Source organism: Cervus canadensis, chromosome 8 (genome assembly GCF_019320065.1).
Source record: "Cervus canadensis isolate Bull #8, Minnesota chromosome 8, ASM1932006v1, whole genome shotgun sequence".
In the NCBI taxonomy this organism is placed as follows: domain Eukaryota; kingdom Metazoa; phylum Chordata; class Mammalia; order Artiodactyla; family Cervidae; genus Cervus; species Cervus canadensis.
Window position 1 is genome coordinate 25,561,382 of NC_057393.1, and position 26,198 is coordinate 25,587,579.

Sequence of the window (26,198 nt, forward strand, 5' to 3'; positions counted from 1 at the left end):
CTAGTGATTACCAGTTGGGGCGAGGGAAAAGGGTGAGTCAAAATGCGGGTGGGGATTAAGAGGTAAAAATTATTAGGTAGAGGAGGAGCCAAGATGGCGGAGGAGTAGGACGGGGAGACCACTTTCTCTCCTACAAATTCATCAAAAGAATAACTGAATGCAGAGCAAACCTCACAAAACAACTTCTGATCGCTAGCTGAGGTCATCAGGCGCCCAGAAAAGCAGACCATTGTCTTCGAAAGGAGGTAGGACAAAATATAAAAGATAAAAAGTGAGACCAAAGAGCTAAGGACGGAGACCCGTCCCGGGAAGGGAGTCTTAGGCGGCCTTGCTTGGGCTAGGGTCCGGGCCTGAGTGCCCTGAGGACAATCGGAGGGAGCTTCTGTGAGGTGCCAACTTGAACTGTGGGAGACCAAAAGAGAGAAAATTAACCGGCCGGAACACACTGCCGGCCGTTCGCAGAACAAAGGGACGGAGAAAGTCCCAAGAAGAGGTCACAGGCTGCGGACCCGCCCAGCCCCGCCAGAGGCAGGAGGCAGGGGGGAGGGGAAGGTCGCGGCGAGACACAGGGCGCAGGCACCCGACCGGCGCGGGCGGGGACTGGGGCTGGGGACGCAGAGGGCGGAAGGCGCGCGCACCCGACTGGCGCCAGCGGAAACTGAGCCTGGGTCCGCGGAAGGGAGTGGGTGCGCCACACCTGGGGAGAGTGCGCCCATCAAGCCCCTCGCTGCCTGGACCGCTCTGACGGGGAAGGCACAGAGAGCAGGCGCAGCTTTTCCTTCCGCGCTTTTGTGTAACACCTGAGGGCTGGAACCTAGCGCAGCGCGGGGCGCGCTCCATATAGAACAGCCGGGAGCCTGAGCAGCGCAGACGGAGAAAGCAGCGTCAGCCCCTCCCGGCAGCGCCAGCCCGCCCCCGCAGGGGCAGCCCCTCCCCGCAGCGTCAGCCCCGCCCCGCAGGGCCAGCCCATCCCCGCAGCGTCAGCCCCTCCCAGCAGCGCAACGGAACTAGCTACCTGAATAAGAGTCCACCTACGCCCGCCTGTGTCAGGGCGGAAATGAGGCTCTGAAGAGACCGGCAAACAGAAGCCAAATAAACAAAGGGAACCGCTTCAGAAGGGACTGGTGCAACAGATTAAAATCCCTATAGAAAACACCGACTTCACGGAAGGGCCCTGTAGATATCGAGAAGTGTAAGCTGGAACGAGGAGCTATCTGAAACTGAGCCGAACCCACACTGACCGCAACAGCTCCAGAGAAACTCCTAGATATATTTTTACTTTTTTTTTTCTAAGTAAGGAAAAAAAAAAAAAAATTTTTCTTTTTATATTTTTTCTTTTTTATTTTTTCTCTTTTATTTTCCTTTAAAATTCCCTATTACTCCCCCATTACTCCTTAACTTTCATTTTCATAGATTTTTACGATTTTTTTAATTAGGGGGAAAAAAATTTTTTTTTCTTCTTTCTTTTTTTTTTTGTTTTTTTTTCTTTTTTCTTTTTCTTCTTTTTTCTTCTTTTTTTTCCTTTCCGTTTTCTCTTTTATTTTCTATTTTTCTTTTTCTCTTATTTCTTTTAAAGTCCTCTAGAACTCCTCTACTACTCTTCATTTTCATTTTCACTACACTATAACCTTACCAAAAAAAAAGAGAAGCCCTATCTTTAAACCGAAGATTATTCTCTCCCAATCTTGACTCTCTGTTTTCTACCTCAGAACACCTCTATTTCCTCTTTTCCCCTTCTCTTCCCTATCCAATTCTGTGAATCCTTGTAGGTGTCTGAGATACGGAGAACACTCTGGGAACAGACAGCTGCGTAGATCTGTCTCTCTCCTCTTGAATCCCCCTTTTTCTCCTCCTGCTCATCTCTATCTCCCTCCTCCCTTTTCTCCTGTTCATGTAACTCTGTGAACCTCTCTGGGTGTCCCTAACAGGGGAGAATCTTTTCGCCATTAACCTAGAAGTTTTATTATCAGTGCTGTATAGCTGGAGAAGTCCTGAGACTACAGGAAGAATAAAACTGAAATCCAGAGGCAGGAAACTTAAGCCCAAAACCTGAGAACACCAGAAAACTCCTGACTACATGGAACTTTAAGCAATAAGTGACCGTCCAAAAGCCTCCATACCTACACTGAAACCAACCACCACCCAAGAGCCAGTAAGTTTTAGAGCAAGACATACCACGCAAATTCCCCAGCAACACAGGAACATAGCCCCGAATGTCAACATACAGGCTGCCCAAGGTGACACCTAACACATAGACCCATCTCAAAACTCATTACTGGGCACTCCATTGCTCTCCAAAAAGAAGAAATCAAGTTCCACGCACCAGTACACTGACGCAAGCTTCCCTAACCGGGAAACCTTGACAAGCCAATCGTCTAACCCCACCCACTGGGTAAATCCCTCCACAATAAAAAGGAACCACAGACCTCCAGAATACAGAAAGTCCACTCCAGACACAGCAATCTAAACAAGATGAAAAGGCAAAGAAATACCCAACAGGTAAAGGAACATGAAAAATGCCCACCAAGTCAAACAAAAGAGGAGGAGATAGGGAATCTACCTGAAAAAGAATTTAGAATAATGATAATAAAAATGATCCAAAATCTTGAAAACAAAATGGAGTTACAGATAAATAGCCTGGAGACAAAGATTGAAAAGATACAAGAATTGTTTAATAAAGACCTAGAAGAAATAAAAAAGAGTCAATTAAAAATGAACAATGCAATGAATGAGATCAAAAACACTTTGGAGGGAACCAAGAGTAGAATAACGGAGGCAGAAGATAGGATAAGTGAGGTAGAAGATAAAATGGTGGAAATAAATGAAGCAGAGAGGAAAAAAGAAAAAAGGATCAAAAGAAATGAGGACAACCTCAGGGACCTCTGGGACACTGTGAAACGCCCCAACATTCGAATCATAGGAGTTCCAGAAGAAGAAGACAAAAAGAAAGGCCATGAGAAAATACTCGAGGAGATAATAGCTGAAAACTTCCCTAAAATGGGGAAGGAAATAGCCACCCAAGTCCAAGAAACCCAGAGAGTCCCAAACAGGATAAACCCAAGGCGAAACACCCCAAGACACATATTAATCAAACTAACAAAGATCAAACACAAAGAACAAATATTAAAAGCAGCAAGGGAAAAACAACAAATAACACACAAAGGGATTCCCATAAGGATAACAGCTGACCTATCAATAGAAACCCTCCAGGCCAGAAGGGAATGGCAGGACGTCCTGAAAGTAATGAAAGAGAATAACCTACAACCTAGATTACTGTATCCAGCAAGGATCTCATTCAGATATGAAGGAGAACTCAAAAGCTTTACAGATAAGCAAAAGCTGAGAGAATTCAGCACCACCAAACCAGCTCTTCAACAAATGCTAAAGGATCTTCTCTAGACAGGAAATGCAGAAAGGTTGTATAAACGTGAACCCAAAACAACAAAGTAAATGGCAACGGGACCACACCTATCAATAATTACCTTAAATGTAAATGGGTTGAATGCCCCAACCAAAAGACAAAGATTGGCTGAATGGATACAAAAACAAGACCCCCATATATGCTGTCTACAAGAGACCCACCTCAAAACAAGAGACACATACAGACTAAAAGTGAAGGGCTGGAAAAAAATATTTCATGCAAACGGAGACCAAAAGAAAGCAGGAGTCGCAATACTCATATCAGATAAAATAGACTTTCAAATAAAGGCTGTGAAAAGAGACAAAGAAGGACACTACATAATGATCAAAGGATCAATCCAAGAAGAAGATATAACAATTATAAATATATATGCACCCAACATAGGAGCACCGCAATATGTACGGCAAACACTAACGAGTATGAAAGAGGAAATTAATAGTAACACAATAATAGTGGGAGACTTTAATACCCCACTCACAACTATGGATAGATCAACTAAACAGAAAATTAACAAGGAAACACAAACTTTAAATGACACAATGGACCAGCTAGACCTAATTGATATCTATAGGACATTTCACCCCAAAACAAGCAACTTCACCTTTTTCTCAAGTGCACACGGAACCTTCTCCAGAATAGATCACATCCTGGGCCATAAATCTAGTCTTGGAAAATTCAAAAAAATTGAAATCATTCCAGTCATCTTTTCTGACCACAGTGCAGTAAGATTAGATCTCAATTACAGGAAAAAAATTGTTAAAAATTCAAACACCTGGAGGCTAAATAACACGCTTCTGAATAACCAACAAATCATAGAAGAAATCAAAAAAGAAATCAAAATATGTATAGAAATGAATGAAAATGAAAACACAACAACCCAAAACCTATGGGACACTGTAAAAGCAGTGCTAAGGGGAAGGTTCATAGCATTACAGGCTTACATCAAGAAACAAGAAAAAAGCCAAATAAATAACCTAACTCTACACCTAAAGCAATTAGAGAAGGAAGAAATGAAGAACCCCAGGGTTAGCAGAAGGAAAGAAATCTTAAAAATTAGGGCAGAAATAAATGCAAAAGAAACTAAAGAGACCATAGCAAAAATCAACAAAGCTAAAAGCTGGTTTTTTGAAAAAATAAACAAAATTGACAAACCATTAGCAAGACTCATTAAGAAACAAAGAGAGAAGAACCAAATTAACAAAATTAGAAATGAAAATGGAGAGATCACAACAGACAACACTGAAATACAAAGGATCATAAGAGACTACTACCAGCAGCTCTATGCCAATAAAATGGACAACTTGGATGAAATGGACAAATTCTTAGAAAAGTATAACTTTCCAAAACTGAACCAGGAAGAAATAGAAGATCTTAACAGACCCATCACAGGCAAGGAAATCGAAACTGTAATCAAAAATCTTCCAGCAAACAAAAGCCCAGGACCAGATGGCTTCACAGCTGAATTCTACCAAAAATTTAGAGAAGAGCTAACACCTATCTTACTCAAACTCTTCCAGAAAATTGCAGATGAAGGTAAGCTTCCAAACTCATTCTATGAGGCCACCATCACCCTAATTCCAAAACCAGACAAAGATGCCACAAAAAAAGAAAACTACAGGCCAATATCACTGATGAACATAGATGCAAAAATCCTTAACAAAATTCTAGCAAACAGAATCCAACAACATATTAAAAAAATCATACACCACGACCAAGTGGGCTTTATCCCAGGAATGCAAGGATTCTTTAATATCCGCAAATCAATCAATGTAATACACCACATTAACAAATTGAAAGATAAAAACCATATGATTATCTCAATAGATGCAGAGAAAGCCTTTGACAAAATTCAACACTCATTTATGATTAAAACTCTCCAAAAAGCAGGAATAGAAGGAACATACCTCAACATAATAAAAGCTATATATGACAAACCCACAGCAAGCATCACCCTCAATGGTGAAAAATTGAAAGCATTTCCCCTGAAATCAGGAACAAGACAAGGGTGCCCACTCTCACCACTACTATTCAACATAGTGTTGGAAGTTTTGGCCACAGCAATCAGAGCAGAAAAAGAAGTAAAAGGAATCCAGATAGGAAAAGAAGAAGTGAAACTCTCGCTGTTTGCAGATGACATGATCCTCTACATAGAAAACCCTAAAGACTCTACCAGAAAATTACTAGAGCTAATCAATGAATATAGTAAAGTTGCAGGATATAAAATTAACACACAGAAATCCCTTGCATTCCTATATACTAACAATGAAAAAACAGAAAGAGAAATTAAGGAAACAATACCATTCACCATTGCAACAAAAAGAATAAAATACTTAGGAGTATATCTACCTAAAGAAACAAAAGACCTATACATAGAAAACTATAAAACACTGATGAAAGAAATCAAAGAGGACACAAACAGATGGAGAAACATACCGTGTTCATGGATTGGAAGAATCAATATTGTCAAAATGGCTATTCTACCCAAAGCAATCTATAGATTCAATGCAATCCCTATCAAGCTACCAACGGTATTTTTCACAGAACTAGAACAAAGAATTTCACAATTTGTATGGAAATACAAAAAACCTCGAATAGCCAAAGTAATCTTGAGAAAGAAGAATGGAACTGGAGGAATCAACCTGCCTGACTTCAGACTCTACTACAAAGCCACAGTCATCAAGACAGTATGGTACTGGCACAAAGACAGAAATATAGATCAATGGAACAGAATAGAAAGCCCAGAGATAAATCCACGAACCTATGGACACCTTATCTTTGACAAAGGAGGCAAGGATATACAATGGAAAAAAGACAACCTCTTTAACAAGTGGTGCTGGGAAAACTGGTCAACCACTTGTAAAAGAATGAAACTAGAACACTTTCTAACACCATACACAAAAATAAACTCAAAATGGATTAAAGATCTAAATGTAAGACCAGAAACTATAAAACTCCTAGAGGAGAACATAGGCAAAACACTCTCCGACATAAATCACAGCAAGATCCTCTATGACCCACCTCCCAGAATATTGGAAATAAAAGCAAAACTAAACAAATGGGACCTAATGAAACTTAAAAGCTTTTGCACTACAAAGGAAACTATAAGTAAGGTGAAAAGACAGCCCTCAGATTGGGAGAAAATAATAGCAAATGAAGAAACAGACAAAGGATTAATCTCAAAAATATACAAGCAACTCCTGAAGCTCAATTCCAGAAAAATAAATGACCCAATTAAAAAATGGACCAAAGAACTAAACAGACATTTCTCCAAAGAAGACATACAGATGGCTAACAAACACATGAAAAGATGCTCCACATCACTCATTATTAGAGAAATGCAAATCAAAACCACAATGAGGTACCATTACACCCCAGTCAGGATGGCTGCTATCCAAAAGTCTACAAGCAATAAATGCTGGAGAGGGTGTGGAGAAAAGGGAACCGTCTTACACTGTTGGTGGGAATGCAAGCTAGTACAGCCGCTATGGAAAACAGTGTGGAGATTTCTTAAAAAACTGGAAATAGAACTGCCATATGACCCAGCAATCCCACTTCTGGGCATACACACTGAGGAAACCAGATCTGAAAGAGACACGTGCACCCCAATGTTCATCGCAGCACTGTTTATAATAGCCAGGACATGGAAGCAACCTAGATGCCCATCAGCAGATGAATGGATAAGGAAGCACCATGGAATATTACTCAGCCGTTAAAAAGAATTCATTTGAACCAGTCCTAATGAGATGGATGAAACTGGAGCCCCTTATACAGAGTGAAGTAAGCCAGAAAGATAAAGAACATTACAGCATACTAACGCATATATATGGAATTTAGAAAGATGGTAACGATAACCCTATATGCAAAACAGAAAAAGAGACACAGAAATACAGAACAGACTATTGAACTCTGTGGGAGAATGTGAGGGTGGGATATTTCAAAAGAACAGCATGTATACTATCTATGGTGAAACAGATCCCCAGCCCAGGTGGGATGCATGAGACAAGTGCTTGGGCCTGGTGCACTGGGAAGACCCAGAGGAATCGGGTGGAGAGGGAGGTGGGAGGGGGGATCGGGATGGGGAATACGTGTAAATCTATGGCTGATTCATATCAATGTATGACAAAACCCACTGAAATGTTGTGAAGTAATTAGCCTCCAACTAATAAAAAATTAAAAAAATAAAAATAAAAGGTCAGGAAAATCTAAACTCATGTAAAATCAATCAACAGGAAGTTTTCTCTCCTATGTGGTTGTTCAGTTGCTAAATTGTGTCCAACTCTTTGCAACCCAATGAACTGCAGCTGTGCCAGTCCTTCACTATCTCCCTGAGTTTGCTCAAACTACATCCATTGAGTCAGTGATGCCATCAAACCATCTCATCCTCTGTCACCCCCTTCTCCTCTTACCCTCAATCTTTCCCAGCATCAGAGTCTTTTCTAATGAGTCGGCTCTTCACATCGGGTGGCCAAAGTATTGGAGCTAATGAATTGGATCACTTGAAGATAAGCTTGGTAAGCATTTGGTTTACCAGTACATCCCCTGTGCTGCACTTAGTCACTCAGTTGTGTCCAACTCTTTGCAATCCCATGGACTATAGCCCACCAGGCTCCTCTATCCACGAGGATCCTCCAAGCAATAATACTGGAGTGGGTTGCTATGCCCTCTTCCAGGGGATCTTCCCAACCCAGGGATCAAAGCCTGCTCTCCTGAATCGCAGGTGGATTCTTTACCATCTGAGCCACCAGGGAAGCCCAGCACATCTCCAATGCCAAGCAAAAGATACAGTGAGAAGCAGGTGCTCAATACAGAGAAACTGAATGAATGGCAATCCTCAAAACCATTCTGCAGGGTGACCAAGGTGGATGTTCTCCCAGCTGAGGATAGACTCATTCAGGTGAAGCAATTTGCTTAGGCTCCCTTATTCGAGGACTCCATCAACATTTGTCTGGTGCCATTTTACTAGACCATATTCCAGCATGTTCCACCAATAGAACAGGAAGATTTTTGCTTCTGCAGAGCTGAAATCAGGCCTTCAAGTACAGCCCAAGATCCACTGCTCTTAAGATGGAAATGAAGACACTGGAAAAGGGGTTCTTGGAAATACCACTTAAAACTGAATCCTGTAACAGAACTCTGCTGGAAAAGGAAATGGATCATGATGGAGGCTATAGAAATACTGAAGGTACAGTGTGTTTCAGCTGTGTCCAGGCAGAGGAGACCACATAGACTCCAGGAGACTGTGTACACAAAGGATGCGCAAACAACTGCCCAGGGGCCAAGTCTGGCCCTCCATCTGTTTTTGTGTATGTGTGTGCTCAGTCGCTCAGTTGTGTCCGATTCTTGCGACCCCACAGACTGTAACCTGGCCGGCTCCTCTGTCCATGGGATTCTCCAGGCAAGAATCCTGGAGTGGGTATCTGTTTTTGTAAACACAGTTTTGTTGGAACAAAGGCTTGCCCATTCATGTACATATTGCAAATGGGGACTTTCACATTACAACAGCAAAGTCACGTAGTCTACCCTATAGCCCACAAAACCAAAAATCTTTACTATCTGCCTTGTTACAGAAAGTTTGCCAGCTCCTGGTATAGACTCATGAAATAACATGAGAATCAACAGCAGCAGAAGCAGTGAAATAAAATATTACTGATGTTCAAAGAGCTGGAAGCATCATTTTTCTACCCGACACCAAAAAATAAAATCCACATCCTCACATCCTTGATACTTAGAAGGCTTTTGTCAATAACATCTACTCTTGCCTGAGCTTTTGAACCAGACACCTACTCCCTTCAGTTTGGCTATATTTAGGATCAGCAATCAGTGGAGAAGCTTAGAAAGCAAACTTTTTTACTGTATTTTAAAAGAATAAGAAAAGTGCATGTTGAATGCAATGCTACAACAAATGGAAACTCAGCATGCCTTGTAAAATGCTCTAGATCTCATTAAATGATTTCTTGGCTACTATCCTTTGGGCAACGGATCTTAATGGATTCTCCAGTGAAAGTGGAATGTTTCCTTTCTTTTGAAAGGAAATAGCATATTGGAACCATAAATGACGAAGACCAATTGTTAGAAGAGTGATTTCAAATTCACTGAAGAATTGATGCTTTTGAACTGTGGTGTTGGAGAAAACTCTTGAGAGTCCCCTGGACTGCAAGGAGGTCAAACCAGTCAATCCTAAAAGAAAAATGTCCTGAATATTCATTGGAAGGACTGATGCTGAAGCTGAAACTCCAATACTTTGGTCACCTGATGCAAAGAACTGACTCATTTGAAAAGACCCTGATGCTGGGAAAGACTGAAGGCAGGAGGAGAAGGGGATGACAGAGGATGACATGGTTGGATAGCATCACTGACTCAATGGACACGAGTTTGAGTAAGCTCTGGGAGTTGGTGATGGACAGGGAAGCTTGGTGTGCTGCAGTCCATGGCGTCACAAAGCATTGAACACGACTGAGCGATTGAACTGAACTGATTTTCTGTCTTTAGGTTTTGCCACTGATATTCCCCTATAAACCACTTAACCCTCCCTATGCCTTACTTTCCTATAAATATCGAATGAAGAAGATCATATCCATCTTCTACCCCTCATCTGCCTCCTCCTAACCAGGGGTTTAGAAAGGATGCATAAGACAGCATTCATTATGAGCTTTTTAAAAGACTTTCTCAGGTAAATGCTAAACCACTGCTATGTGTATGCTCTCCAAGCCCAGGCTGTTTCCCAGGGAGGTGGAACTCAGCAAATACAAACACGATGTGGTAGAACAATACCAGAGATTAAAGGGCAAATGACCTATCAACTCATCTCCTACCTTATTCCAAGCATGGGAATGCAAGATGAAAACTTTCTGGTAAATTCTAAGAAAGGAACTTCAGCATCTTCATCCTCCAAAGGCTAAGCAATTGTTGCTTTCTATCAGGACAAATAATGTTTTCTGGAAATTGGAATGGAAATTCAAAGGGTTAAGTCACTTTCTCCAGCCACAAAGGGTTAGGGTTGTGGTTGACTGTGAGATCCAAAAGGTCCCTGTCTCTGACAGCCACACCCCATGCTGCAGTCCAAGCTGAGATGAAGTTCCTGCTTTCATTCGAGGCTGACAGTATGGAGCAGAGAACATCTAAGGCCATAGGATCAAAGAGTCCCACCTCAAGACAGCTAGCATCATCTGGTACCACCTTGATCTGAACCTCTCCCTCTCCCTCACCCTCTCCCAATCTCTCTATGTCTCTCTCTTGTCTGGCCAACACCCCTTCCATTTTAAAACTGTTCCTCTCATTCTATTTTATTTTGATAAGGAAGTCCATCAGAGAGTCTGACTCTTCAAGCTGACCAGTCATTGGTCCAGAAGTGGGGGGAACACATGAACCAAATGGGCAACTTTTTCATAGACAAAAATAAAGAAAAGGAAAAAAGAACAAAGAGGGGAAGGAACAAAGAGGCTATCTCTCCTTTAGTCACTGCAAGCTCTAAAATTCCATCTTTCCTACTACATGGAGAGTGCCTCCTACAAAATGAAGAAGCTGAGAAAAGCAGACTTGGAAGAAGAGAGAGGAAAAGACAGACTCAACCATGCTGAACCACTAGATCTAACATCAATTGAAAGCCACATCCACTCCAGAGCCCTTAATTAAGGTTAAGTTTGTAGTCTGGTTAAATGCTTTGGATTAAACTAATTTTGAGTTTATGTAGCTTCCACCCAAAGCTTCCTGACCAGTACAGTGAATGTACATTTCAAGTCATCTCATTTACCTTCACAAAGGGATCAAGGGACAGGCTATGGATGGCTCAGGCAAACCATCCCACCCCTGAAATCACAGCTCAGCATCTGCCCAACCATTCATGCATCTGAAGCACCTAAAGCAGTACTTTCACTTCGTTCTGTTTCATGGCATGTTATGTTTGCAATTTGTCAACAGCCGCTTGAATGGGTATTTATTACACTTTCATTTAGAACTGAGTGAGAAAATAATTTGTAAGTATCTCAGAATACATTAGTTCTAGAATAAAGCTCACATTGCAGTCAGATAAAATTACCCTAATGAGTAAAAGTAAAACACCCATCCTTTAAGAGGGAGGGGACATGTGTATACCTGCGGATGATTCATGTTGATGTATGGCAGAAACCACTACAATATTGTAAAGTAATTATCCTCCAATTAAAATAATTGTTTTAATTATGTTTTTCAAAATCTATTACCTCTTACTTTTTTCTGATAATCATGAATTTCCTTAGTATCTTTGTTATTTATTTTTCTTGATTATAACTTCTTAATACTTTGTATTCAAATTCTTAAGCCTTTAAACTGATATGAAAGACTCCCATATTAAAGCCCCTCTCTTCTCCCCCTACCTGATATCCACAAGCACGCTGCCTTCCAGAAAAACCAGTCCACTTTATCCCAGACTATTACATTCCTGCTTCTTTGAATCTGAACAGACAATTCTCTTGACCCACTCACCTTCCACTCATTCATCTGGAGATCCCAATATTAGCTTCTCTTCAAGAATCAGTTGGGTTTTATGTAATCTTTGAAATAGTACCAGACATCCTAGCCCAGTTAACTCTCTCATCTCTGAGTGTGTACCTGATTGCTAGTTGGCATTTATAGATATTTGGTAGAACAGTGATCCATATGCATGATTCTACAGTCCTGAGGAGGCTCCTGAGTAAAAGTCTTCCCTTCACACCAAGACCTTCCCTCAAGAGCTCTGCGCACATGTCCGGTGATGATAATGAGAATGAAGGCAGGGATGATGGCCAGGTAATCAGAGACCAAAGCTAAAGCCCAAACGACCCAGCTGTGAGATAATTTGGGAGTCCAGGCTTTTATCCTTTTATACCTAAACCCAAGGGTCTTTCCTATGCAAAGGGGTCCCAGTAACCAGTGATTCCAGCACTCTAGAAACTAACAAACAGGACTCAAAGCAGCAAGATGGATCACATTTGCTTACAATGACCCAACATTTTCTCACTGAACCTCAAACACTTGGAGTTCAAAAGGTCCCAGAAGACTGTTCCTTTTCCCACTCCCTTCATCCAAGTGCTACCTAGCCTCCAAAACCCTTCTGCTATGAGAATAAAAAGACCCACACTGTCTCTTTGACTCCTTCATACCACAGTGACCCCACTTTCTCCAATATCATACTGAAAGGAGAACTTTCAGGTTCCCCAAGGCAGGGACAATTCCTTCCATAGCTTGGCATCCTTCCCTTTGTCCAGTCCAGAGTCACACAAGGTAAGCATTCAATAGACATTTTTTCAATGAGAAGTCTAATTATGTTGCCTTACAGTGAAACTACTCCTCTTTCTTCCTAAAAGGCTTGTATCTAATTTGGGAGAGCTGATACACAGGGGGGTATATGGGTACCTCTGCTAAACAGAATGACCAACAATAGGCTGAACCATGGGAGTGACCGTGGTTCGCTATGATGGTGGAGTCACAGTCAAGGCCTGTTAATGATCAAAAGCAAAACAAAATCCTAAAAATTATCACCCAGGAATCGGCACATACAGATTTTGTTTGGTGCTCAAAGTGATGTATGTAAGCATACACAGGCTGTGTGGACACAATTTTGAGATATCCTGTGGTTATTTGCAGAAAGAGACTGAAAGGAAAGTTCATAAAACAGGAAGTCTAGGTCTTAGATCCTGGTCTGATCACTGGTCCAGTATGACTTTTTGCATAAGCCGGGAAATTCCGACCCTTGGATTTGCATCTTTAAAATGGGTTACTAGTGCCTGCCCTGCTCTACAACTGCATGACCCATGGGTTGCTCCAATTAATGGTCCTCATGAAAACCTCTTCTCCTGAACTCAAGGCAACATAGTACACAAAACCCTTTAAAAGTCGACCTCCATTAGAATGCACCGGAGACACTAGGCTTGCTCAGACTTCTGGGTGAAGGAATTAAACCACAGACAAGACTGAATACACTGAATGGCATCATTTAACTAGACCCTTCACTTAGATGCACTAATAGGGCTAGATCACCTACTGTGTCATGGAGAGTGTCCTGGATGCATCTAAAAATTAACTCTTCATAGAGGATCCTTTCTGATGCTTATTTACATGTTGGAGGCTTAGCACCCGGCGATGCCCCTGTTCTCTTTGAATAGCCCCCTTGTTGTGTGAAGCCTGAAACACCTGTGAACATTTTAACAGACTTGGGCAGCAGCCCTGTGATAATCTGCAAATGGGTTCAGATTAAAGTCCATACCCTAAAACTACAAAGGAAGAAAAGGATTATCCTATCTTCAGCACACAGGCAAAGCACACCACCAGGAAAAGTTCTCTGGGACATAAAAAGGAATGGCCAGCAGGACTGAGACAATCTGGCCAGAACAAGCTTTCACCAAGAAGGGCATCAGAGAATCCTTGTCCAAATGTATTCATGATGTTCAATCTCTTCTGAAAAATCAGTGCCAAATTGTGTGCCAAGGAGAGTCACATACCTATAATCTCTCATCAAGCTGTACTTTGTCCTCAGTTCCATTCAGCCATTGATGACTCAGCCCCTATTGTGTATTCAAACTGGTGCAAGTTGACGGTCATGTTTAAAAGGTATAATGGGTGTTTGAACAAAGGATATTCACTGAAGTTTTACATACTATATAGAAAATCTTGAAACAACACAGATATCCACCAATCATAGTCATTTAAAATAAATTTTAAATAAGCCAATAAGTATTGTGTATGTGAACAGCTCAGTCATTTCTGACTCTTTGTGACCCCATGGACTGTAGCCCACCAGGCTCCTCTGTCTATAGGATTTCCCAGACAAGAATACTGGAGTGGGTTGCCATTTCCTTCTCCAGGGGATCTTCCCAACCCAGGGATTGAACCCGCATCTCTTGCATCTCTGGCATTGGCAGGCAGGTTCTTTACCACTGGCGCCACCTGAGAAGCCAGGAGAATATTATGCACAAGCAGAAAAGAATGAAGTAGATTTATATGTGCAGATCTGCAAAGATACTCAACTACAGTAAGTGAAAAAAAGGCAATACACAGGACTCAAGCTTGCTTCTCCGCTGCGGGACGCGCGGCGTGGAGACAGCGCTTGACAGTGTCTGCCCTTTGCCGGGCGGGGAGCGCTGGTTTGTGACTCGCACAGGGATAATGCTGAAAGGAATGACAAGGCTTGTCTCCAGGGTCCATAAGTTGGACCCTGGACGTTTTTTGCACTTAGGGACCCAGGCACCCCAGTGCCTTGTTGCTCATCTGAATAACCAGGTTCCAAATGAGAGTCCCAGAGCTATTTCCCGCACCCTTGAGAACGATCCGGCAAAGCATGGGGAGCAGCATGTGGGTCAGCACTACAGCATATCTGTCCACGATCTAAAGACCATATTCCCCCATGGCCTGCCTCCTCGCTTTGTAATGCAGGTGAAGACATTCAATGAAGCTTGCCTGATGGTAAGGAAACCAGCCCTCGAGCTTCTGCGTTACCTGAAAAACACCAATTTTGCTCATCCAGCTGTACAGTACGTTCTCTACGGCGAGAAGGGAACAGGAAAAACCCTCCGTCTTTGCCACATTATCCATCTCTGTGCAAAACAAGACTGGCTGATACTGCATATTCCAGATGCTCATCTTTGGGTCAAAAACTGCTGGGATCTTCTGCAGTCCACCTACAACAAACAGCGCTTTGATCAACCTTTAGAGGCTTCAATCTGGCTGAAGAATTTCAAAACTGCAAACGAGCGTTTCTTGAGTCAGATAAAAGTTCAAGACAAGTATGTCTGGAATAAGCGAGAAAGCACTGAGAAAGGCAGTCCTCTGGCAGAAGTAGTTGAACAGGGCATAATGCGAGTGAGGAATGCCACAGACGCAGTTGGGATTGTGCTTAAAGAGCTAAAGAGGCAAAGTTCTCTGGGTATTTTTCGCCTCCTGGTGGCAGTGGATGGAGTCAATGCTCTCTGGGGAAGGACCACACTGAAAAGAGAAGATAAAAGCCCGATTGCCCCAGAAGAACTAGCCCTTATTTACAACCTGAGGAAAATGGTGAAAAATGATTGGCAAGGAGGTGCCATTGTGTTGACTGTGAGCCAGACTGGGTCTCTCTTGAAGCCCCGGAAAGCCTATCTGCCCCAGGAGTTGCTGGGAAAGGAAGGATTTGATACCCTGGATCCCTTTATTCCCATGCTGGTTTCCAACTATAACCCAAAGGAATTTGAAGGTTGTATTCAGTATTATTTGGAGAACAATTGGCTTCAACATGAGAAAGCTCATACAGAAGAAGGGAAGAAGGAGCTGCTGTCCCTAAGTAATAGGAATCCCGGGCTGCTGGAGCGGCTCTGTGCCTACCTCTAAGCCATGGTCACAAAGTGCATGGAAGACAATGGATGTTTCTTTAATGGACCAGTCAGGTGGGAGGCCCCACAGTATACAAGAGTGGCCCGGCGCCTGCACACGTCGAGCCAACAGGACTGCAGTCAGCTCCTAGCCTTTGTTGTAGTGGGTTCCTTGTAATGGGACTATGATGGCAACAAGAGGTCCTGAAACTAACACCAGTTTATTAGATGTGGTTTTCACATTTTAAATAATCATGTAGCTTTTTCTTAAAAATTAAATTGTGTTTCTTAAAAAAAAAAAGAAATACACAGTAGAATCAATCATCAGTCAGTTCAGTTCAGTCGCTCAGTCATGTCCTACTCTTTGCGACCCCAGGGTCTGCAGCATGACGGGCTTCCCTGTCCATCACCAACTCCAGAAGCTTACTCAACTTCATGTCCATCATGTTGATGACGCCATCCAACCATCTCATCCTCTGCCATCCCTCTCCTCCCACCTTCAATCTTTTCTAGCATCAGGGTCTTTCCCAAGGAGTCAGTTCTTTGGATCAGGTGTCCAAGGTAGTCGATTTTCAGCTTCAGCATCACTCCTTCCAAAGAATGTTCAGGACTGATTTCCTTTAGGATGGACTGGTTGGATGTCCTTGCAGTCCAAGGGACTCTCAAGAGTCTTCTCCAACACCACAGTTCAAAAGCATCCATTCTTTGGCGTTCAGCTTTCTTTATAGTCCAACTCTCACATCTATACATGACTACTGGGAAAACCATAGGTTTGACTAGATGGACCTTTGTTGGTATAGTAATGCTTCTGCTTTTTAATACACTGTCTAGGGTGGTCATAGCTTTTCTTCCAAGGAGCAAGCGTCTTTCAATTTCATGGCTGCAGTCACCACCTGCAGTGATTTTGGAGCCCAAAAAAATAAAGTTTCTCACTCCATCTATTTGCCATGAAGTGATGGGACTGGATGCCATGATCTTCATGTTCTGAATGTTGTGTTTTAAGCCAACTTTTTCAGCCTCATCTTTCACTTTCATCAAGAGGCTCTTTAGTTCTTCTTCGTTTTCTGCCATAAGGGTGGTATCATCTATGTATCTGAGATTATTGTTATTTCTCCCTGCAGTCTTGATTCCAGCTTGTACTGCATCTAGCCCAGCATTTCAATAACAGGATCTTACTTATTCTGTATATATACATGCATATACACGCACATATGTTGCCATAAATCTGTATGCATATGATCATACATGTATAGAACAAAGTAGACAGATTCATGTCCTAAATGTGTGCTAGTGGTTACCCTGGAGGAATGGAATTTGTGTTAAGAGCCAGACATGGAGAAGAGTATTTCACTTTTTATATTATACATTTCAGTAATGTTGAATTTTTTTCCATTCCTTTTATACTTCTGTTATAATCATCTAACAAAGATGTTATTTTAAAATGGTATACTAAAAACTTGTAACTATGTCTGTGCTATGCTGTGCTTAGTCACTATTAACTAGACTTATTGTAGTGATCACTGTACAATATACTCAAGTAACAAATCATTATGTTGTACACATGAAACTAATATACAGGTAACCTTTGAACAATGAGGGGGTTAATCTGAGTATAATTTATAGTCAGTCCTCTGTATTCTTGCCTGAAGAATTCCATAGACAGAGGAGCCTGATGGGCTACAGTCCACGGGGTCACAAAGAGTCAGATATGATTGAGTGACTAACACTTTCACGTTTCACTCTGTATCCATGGTTACTCTGCATCTGCAGATTCAATCAATCACATACTGTATAGTATTATAGTATTGAAAAATATCCACAGATAAGTGAACCCAGGAAAGTTCAAACCCTCACTGTTCAAGGGTGAGTAAGTTATATGTCAATGATATTTCAATTTTTTAAATGGTGTACTAAACTGTTTTCTCCAGCATCATAACCATTCCCACTGGTAACCATCACCTAAGCTCCTTAACACTCCAGCACTAAGAAACCACAAATACACTCTTAGGGACCCACACATGTGCGGGCACACACACACACACGCACACACACACACATATTTGGAAGACTGAAAGACCTAGTTTGAAGGATAATGCATTCCCTCTTCCTTCTACTAAATTTATAACACTTCTTTTCCTCGTTAATTCCTCACTAAAACATTGAGTTTAAGTTCTTCTCAAATGTGAAAATATCTTTGTGAATGTCCTCCACAGAGCATATGATTTCTTTTTTTTTACTTTTTATTTTGTATTGGGGTGTAGCCAATTAAAAATGTGATCATTTCAGAGGAACAGCAAAGGGACTTAGCCATACATATACATGTATCCATTTTCCCCAAAACATCCCTCCCATCCAGGCTGCCACATAACCGTGAGCAGAGTTCCCTGTGCTATATAGTAGGTCCTTGTTGGTAATGCATGTTAAACATAGCAGTGTATACATGTCAATCCCAAACTCCCGAAATATCCCTTCACCCCATCCTTCCCCTACCCCTAGCAACCATAAATTCATTCTCTAAGTCTGTGAGAGAGAGCCTATGATTTCTAGCAAAACTTTAGAAAGACCCACAATGATAAAATTCCAGGAAACAAAGCAGATCTGAATATCCCAGACCACATCTTATAACAAAGTTTGACATGAATCACCTGGAGGGCTTCCTTCATAGCTCAAAGCATTCCTACTTTCACTGAAATTTATTGAGCCCCGATCATGACTATGTAGTCAATATGTTCCCCAAATACAGAAAACTTCCTTGAAATTTTATAGCTATATACTTTATAAAGTTTTAAAGCTAATAAAATGAAAGCTACATTTACAGAGGACCTACTGTTTTTCAAGCATTGCACTAAGCACTTATATCAATGATCCCAAGTAATTATTGCAAGATAGGTGTTCTTAGGTTGAGACCCTAGGTCTTTACAAACCAAGATTTGCATGCAGGACGGTTTGGAGGGGGCAGGGGGTAGTTAAGGGGAAACTCCAGATGAAAACACCCGTGGGGAAGGGAAAGCTGCAGGACTGGGCAGAGGGAAATGAAGTCCCCTCTCCATGAAGACAGAGGGACAGTGCAGTCACAACAGAGGACTCCCGCAGCCCACCCCAGGAGCTCTGGAGTTATCTGGCCTTGCATCAAGATGGCAGGCCTTTACACCTTTGACATGGACACAGCTTGCCTCAAGGGAGCGAGCATGACCTTGGATTAGGCAGCTCTCAGGCTGAGGGCCATTTCTAAGAAAGACTCAGCTGCCAACCAGGAACTGGGGGGATGAAGAGTCATCCTGAAAGGGCACATCTTCACAATGCAGCCCAGCATCCACTGCACAAGCTATGATAAAATCCACATTCCAGAAATGAGGGTGTGGAAACAGAGAAATTAAATTACCAGTGCAAGGCATGGTTTGGGGTGGCAACGTGGCATTCCTTCCTCCAAATCTTCTTCCATAATGGCAGCGACAGAGGATGAGAGAGTTGGATGGCATCATTGACTCAATGGACACGAGTTTGAGCAAACTCCAGGAGATGGTGAAGGACAGGGAAGCCTGGTGTGCTGCAGTCCATGGGGTCACAAAAAGTCAAACACAACTGAGTGGCTGAACAAATACCATGCTGCCTCCCCAAACCAAGCACCTACCCACTTGGAGCTCTGTTTCTGGTCTGCAGCTCATCATTCAAATTTGAACTTTTATGCAGATAAGCACAGCCATTTGCCCACCAAAAGGAAGGGGAGAAAAGAATTCTTGAATCTGGTGATAAAAAGGAATTTACCAAGCCGAAGACACCTGTCACAAATATAGGTAATTTGCTTAAAATGCAGGTTTCGATTCTTTGAGTTACAGATGTAGGAAAAAAAAAAAAAAACTTGTGGTTACCAGGGGTTGGGGTGGGGAGGGAAAAATTGGGAGATTGGGATTTACATATATACACTACTGTGTACAAAATAGATAACTAATAAAGGGTCTACTATATAGAACAGGGAACTCTACTCAACACTCTGTAATGGTCTATATGGGAAAATAATCTAAAAAAAGAGTGTGTATATGTATAACTGATTCACTTTGCTCTACACCTGAAACTAGCACACACTGTAAATTGACTATACTCCAATAAAAATCATTTTGAAAAAGCAGATTGCCAAGACTGTTGAATCAGAATCTCTGGGGTTTGGGTGGGAAGCTGCATATTTAAACAGATTTCAAGATGATTCGGATTCACCTAAAGTTTGAAGGCCCCTAAAATAAAGTTATACTTTACAATCTACATCACCAGCCATGGTCATCATGACTTTTCTTTTTAATTTCCCCAATCCCTGGCTCCACATGTCCCAAAGAGTCACTCAGTGGTCAGCAAATCCTTGTTTTATACTTAGAAATGTGTAGTCTATTGATGCCCCTGGGGTTCGGCGATCCGTGGAGAGAGATTCTGTTATCTCAGGTAGAGTGCCAATTGGACAAGAATAAGAATGAGGACTCATTCAATAAATATGAGGCATCTAAATATGGGTGCCCATCCATGTACAGGTGCTACAGGATACAGAGAGGTCTAGCCATGGGCCAACCTTTCAGGAGTTCATTGTGAATATATACCCAACTCCATCCACCTTGTGGCCTGAGGCTTCACAGACACTCTGCATCTAAAGCTGCCCTTGACCCCTGAAGCACCTTTCATTCAGACCTGGTTCTGGAAGGCCAATGCCCAGATTTCTTTTCTCTGCTGCTGCAGACACAGACCTTCCTCTGCCATCCATCCCTCCTTCTCTTCTTTCTCCTTAAGGTCTCCCATATCCTCCATTCCCACTGCTCTTCCCCCAAATGATGAGAAAAGTGGATGAAGGCTCAAATCCTCCTCCAGCCCATATAGAGATGGTCCCACATCATAAAGATTGCCAGGTTACTAAAAGACACCAGCCACAAAGGCCAAGCACCTGTCCTTAAATCAAGTCACGATCAGCTCACAAATGTCTTCATGTGTCCACACTGCAGGGTGAGAAATCACACACTTGTCCCAAGTGGGAGGTCAAGTATAAAGGTGAAATGCAACACACACCACAGACCATTTAATTTGCAAAATGGACCTACGAGATAACATCATAAGCCAGGCAGTGAAGACATACTCGGTGAGGAAAAGAGCAGTCAATGATTGTTACTGTAGCATTTACTCCATATCTGAAGTAAGCAGAAAGAAACAGAGAAGTTACAAGAGAGAAGAAAACCATAGGTGAGTATTGTCCCGAAGCTGAAGCCGGAGGTCAGCTACTCCAGACCAAACAAGGAATAGGAAAACTAAACAGCCCAAGTGGGGAGGGGGATGAATCAGGAAATACTTCTTAGAGGATGTGATTTTTTTCTCTTTTATTGGTACTGATCCAGCAGAGCCTTCCCTATTTCTGTTTCTTTTTATTTTTTTAGTTTTCTAAACCCACACAAAACAACTTCTTCCAACCCTCCCACCCTAGTCATTTTCACTCTCCACCCACCACTACTCCATCACAGCCTGGTTGCTAATGCAGTGGGCCAGCCCAAGTCTGACAGGTCCAGGGGTCCCCTGTCACTATGTGGATGGAATTCCTCCATTTGGTTGCTATGACACTATGGAGCTAGGACTTTCCAGCCTTGTTACCATGGAATCCTTCCTTCTCCATCCTTCACCGCATGTCAGGGGGACACAGCACTGAAGGATAACTGCCCACAGGCTGCTGGCCAAGCCCATCTCCCTAGACCTTGTTCTAAAGGACCCAGTGGTCAGAGCCAGTGGCAATCACACTCCTGAACCAAGGCAGCCTGCAGAGGAGTTTTCCAGCAAACCCCTCAAAAGATTAGCTACATAGAAACAGCCTTTTAAGATCTGTATCTGAATAAAAGCAAAAAAGTGCTCTGAACACATGTGGAGCTCTGTTTTGTAAAGGAACCATGGAGTCATCTGTAGCAGAGGGGAACCCTTAGCACAAATCTTGCCTGGCCCTTAGAGGCACAGCCAGGGGTTGGCAGTAACTGTCTGGATCACAGATCTCTGGGAAACAGCTATTGCCCACCCTCTATCCTGGAACCCAAGACCTGGCCTTCATTCAGTGTTCTCAGGACGGTGAGAAGAGGGAGCAGGAGGGATATGAAAGAAGAAAAGACTCTTCTCTGTACAGTGAGAACAAAAATAAACTTCCTGTTGCACGGATGCACGCACCTCTGAATTAACATGGGTTATGTGAGGGTCCATCCAGCTCTGATGATGGCAAAGCACCCCAGACGAGACCTGGGTTCTAATCCTGCCTCAACCCTGTGATTTGGGCAAAGAATTTCTTCTCCATGAATTTTACCCCTGAGCAGATCATCTTCCTGGGCCCCACCCAAGTGGCCAGACTTCACTATTAACAGGGGCTCCAGCAATAGGACTTCTGAGTTTGCCCTCCTCAGAGGAGCAAAGCAGCAGAAACCAGGCTATAGAGGACTGGATCCTCAAATTTATGCTCCATCCCCTGCCCCAAGGAGTCCCAGGGCCAGCGAAGGGCTTCACCACTGAGAACAGGCCTTTGTAGTACTGCCAGCCCAGGGCAGAGGCATTTATAAAGGACTCTCCCATCTGCAGGCAAAGCATAAGAGCTACTCCAGCCCCCACTTGGAGGGTGGGAACTCAGAGCCAACCCAGGCACTGTAGCTGCTCCTGTCAAACAAACACATACTGTCCAAAGATCCCTTCCACTGGCCACACAGCAACCAAACTGAAGAAATCCAAGGAAACTCACCTGAAAACTAAAACATGCAAAAGAAGAGAATGTGATGATGTCACAGAGTGGAAGTATCCACTCCAAATTTAACCAATACAGCCATATGCAAGCTGGGAAGGTAGGGTTTTCAGCAGAATCAGCCCCCACAGCCCTTCTTCTCTGTTAAACACATCTAGGGAGTCCTGATCCGTAATTCCTTTGCTCCAGGCCTTCACTGTTTCCACAGACCTCACTCCGCAGCCTATCCACAAATGGCCCTGGGCTGGGAAGTGGGGGGCAATGGAGAACCAGCAACAAGGCCCTTGCCTCACAAGTGTTATCATCCAGTGGTGAAGACTAACAAAAGAGAAAGAAATTAAATTCCAAGTTGTAATAAGCTCTTATGAGAGGAAACGGGGTATTAGACAAAATAATCCTCTAAGGGGAAGGAGAGTCAGGGCAGGTTTCTCTGATGGAGTGACATTTAAGTTGACATATGAAGGATGATGTGGGGTCAGCCTCAAGAACAGTGAGAGGATGTAGGTGTTCATGACATACCAACAGCATGTGCAAAGGGCCTAAGGCAGAAACAATTAAAGAAATAATTCAAGGAACTTCCTATCTGGGTGAAGAGGCAGATATGCAAACAAACAACCATGAGTTCAAAAGGTAACAGACAGCAAAGTGAGCAGAACCAAAATGAGAAGGGAAAGAGCCCCTGAAAGCCAAGGTGGCCAGGCACTGGCTGGTCAGGAGGGCTTCCTGGAGGAGGAGGCATATGATCTGAATCTTGAGAAATGAGTGGATTTTGCCAAGGCAGGAGAAACACAATGTACAAAGAGCTGGAGAGGTGAGGGACACAGAGCTTTCCTGAACCACAGGCAATTATACACACACACACAGCCTCTGCTGGGCAGGCCCCCTTGCCACAAGCAGCTCCTGGAGCCTCAGGTAGTAGGAAAGGAGTGATGAAAGGTGAAGCAAGAAACAGACAAAGAGGACTTCCCTGGCAGTCCAGTGGTTAAGACTTCACCTTCCAATGCAGGGGGTGTGAGTTCAATCCCTGGTCAGGGAGATAAGATCCCATATGCCTCAGGGCCAAAAAACCAAAACATAAAACAGTAGCAATACTGTAACAAATTCAATAAAGAGTCTAAAAACAGCCCACATTAAAAAAGAAAAAAAAAAAACAGATCCAAGGGTTTAAATCATGAAGAGTCTTGTGTGCCAAGCAAGGAGAAGGAAGAAGGAGGAGACTCCTCAATAGATGGAGCAACAGAATGTACACTGGGTAACAGGTCACTCCCAGGCACACCCAGAATGGGGCACTTCCTCACTGCAGGGGATCCAGGGCCCTGCTGCCAGAGGCCCGCCCTGCTGGGGAGGTGACAGGTGAGCACGTGGTGGGGCAGAAGCCCGTGGGTGTGGAACAGCAGGTACCCGAGGATGAGGGTGCGTCAGAACCCCACCCACACCAGCTCCCTCAGAAAGGCTGGTAAGCGGGGGATTCTAGAGAGAGGGAGAACAAGAGAGAAAGCAGAGAGGACAGGGAGGAGGCGAGAAGAGCAGGAACAGGAGGACCTGGAGCAGGGGCTGCTCCACACACACCTGGGCTGGGAAAGCTCCGAGCGCCCGGGCTATTTCTCTCAAGCAGAAAACAGAAGCGGTCCCTCCGCTGTGGTCCCTCCACACATGCTGCTACTCTCTCTGCCCACGGCCTGCTGGCAGGCGCCCAGTCTACGCGCTCTGATTCACAAGTCCCTCCGCATCCACCAAGCATGGAGCTTCTGTGACACATCTGAGTCCTCCCCCAAGTGCCCCCTACGCGCGCGCGCGCGCACACACACACACACACACACGTACACATATATGCACATGCCTATACACGCATACTCACATATACTCATACACATATACATGCACATGCCCACACATGCACACATATACTCATACATATATATATACACAGAGACATGTACACATATGTACACACATGCATACATATACACACGCATATACACGTATACACACACACAGACACAGCCTCTGCCCGGACAGGTCCCCTTGCCTCTCTGGCCCCCATGTCTTCCAAGGACTCCCTGACTATTTCTGGGACTGACCTAGGGGATCCAGATCCTGCTTCTAAAAGGTTTAATTGGTTACGATCCAAAGATAAAATACACCAATTAAATATGAATTTCAGATAAACAACACATTGATTTGGACTTATATTTGCTAAATCCAGCAATGCTATGACTGATGGTTCAGGTAGGCAAACTCCTCTTCCTTTTGCTCCAAATTCTTCTCTGAAACAACAGATGATGAAGATGACGATGATGCCAATGATGTCGGTGATGACAGCTAACATTTTTGAGCTGTTAGGTACTAGGCACCGTGCAAAAAGAAGTACATGTCTTATTTCATCAAACCCTCACAGCAACCCCATGAGATCAGTATGATTATTGTCCCCATTTTTTCAGATGAAGAAGCTGAGGCTTAGATCTTGCCTGAGCCTACACAGCCAGAGAAGTGGGAGCTAAGATTGGACACATCAGAGTCAAGCTTCAGAGCCTATGCCCTCAGCTCCCCACCAACCTCCTGAGACAAACAGCAGATCAGGAGGTAACAGTGAGCCAAAGAGTTCTTGTGTGCTCGGCCGCTCAGTTATTATGCCTTGGTTTGAAATCACTTAGCCAGAGAATCCCAAGAGACTTCTCCTTCCACGCTCTACTATGTGGTACCCACCCACCCACAGCCCTGGGCTCCCTCCTGGCCCAGCTCTCACTGCACAGCCACACTCAGGGAAGAACTTCAGCAGACATTTACACTTAGTGTGTGCTTACATATGCTGTGACCTCTACCAAACATTTGAACTTAGAGTCATCTCTATTAAGCATTAATAAAGATCGTCACCATGAAAGGAAGTTCAATCACTGGCATTTGGTATTGGGAAAGGGGTTTCCCATTCACCCAGCCAAACCCTATCTGGAGGCAGCAGGAAGAGGCAAGGGACCCAGAGACATTCCAAGTGTCTCAGGCAGTACCTTATCCTCCAGCCCAGACTGGCTGGATGATTTTTTAAATATTTGAGTCATATGCTCTAATTGAGAGAGCTTACTGTCCAGCTGGAGAGAAGAAACTCTCATGATGGAGGGAAGATTTTCGGCAAGGCTGGTTGGATGGATGAACCAATGGGTGAGGGCATGGCTAGGTAAGTGAGAAACTGGAGGATGGATGGAGACTGAATGAATGGAGGAATGGGTGAGTAGACAGTTGGATAGATGGATTGGTAAATGGGTAGACAGATGGACATGTGGGTGGGTGGGTATATGAAGATGGATGAATAGCTGGATGGATGTTTGAATGTATGAGGAAGCTGAGGGAGGTGGGTTTGTGATTCTTAGACCACTGACCACATGGGGCTCCTCCTGGGAGCCTGGGTCTTTTCCATCATGTACAGTGAAAGGATTAAACACAAGGAGAGAGGAGAAAGGGAAGAAGACAGGCTAGCTAGGAAGGGGTAAGGAGGGAGGAAGCAAGGCAGGAAAACATAGAGAGAAGGAAAAGGTGGGTGGCATTTTGAATTCATTTGACTCCCTCGCAAGTTTCCTGAACCTTCCAGGCTGTTACACCAAGGTACAGATGTCCCCGTGGGGACCTCAGCTTTTCATCTCTGCAATTTACTGAGTGTGGGTGTTCTAGCGCTCACGATGATTGGTTACTCGTCACTTTATTTATCCAGGAGGCTGGTGCAGGGGGTGAGGAAGGCTGCCTTTGCTGCAGCCTGAGC

At 43.4% G+C, this 26,198-nt stretch overlaps 2 protein-coding genes across 2 annotated transcripts in view; one reads left to right on the forward strand and one right to left on the reverse strand.

Moving 5' to 3' along the window:
• The window catches only part of SORCS3 (sortilin related VPS10 domain containing receptor 3), a 619,218-nt gene that overhangs the window by 552,812 nt on the left and 40,208 nt on the right, over positions 1-26,198 (reverse strand). The gene's annotated exons all lie outside the window — the stretch shown is intronic.
• Positions 14,445-15,988, forward strand: LOC122446634 (28S ribosomal protein S29, mitochondrial-like). Its single transcript, XM_043477074.1, has one exon. It carries the CDS (start codon positions 14,540-14,542, stop codon positions 15,731-15,733), a length of 1,194 nt encoding a protein of 397 aa, XP_043333009.1. The 5' UTR covers positions 14,445-14,539; the 3' UTR covers positions 15,734-15,988.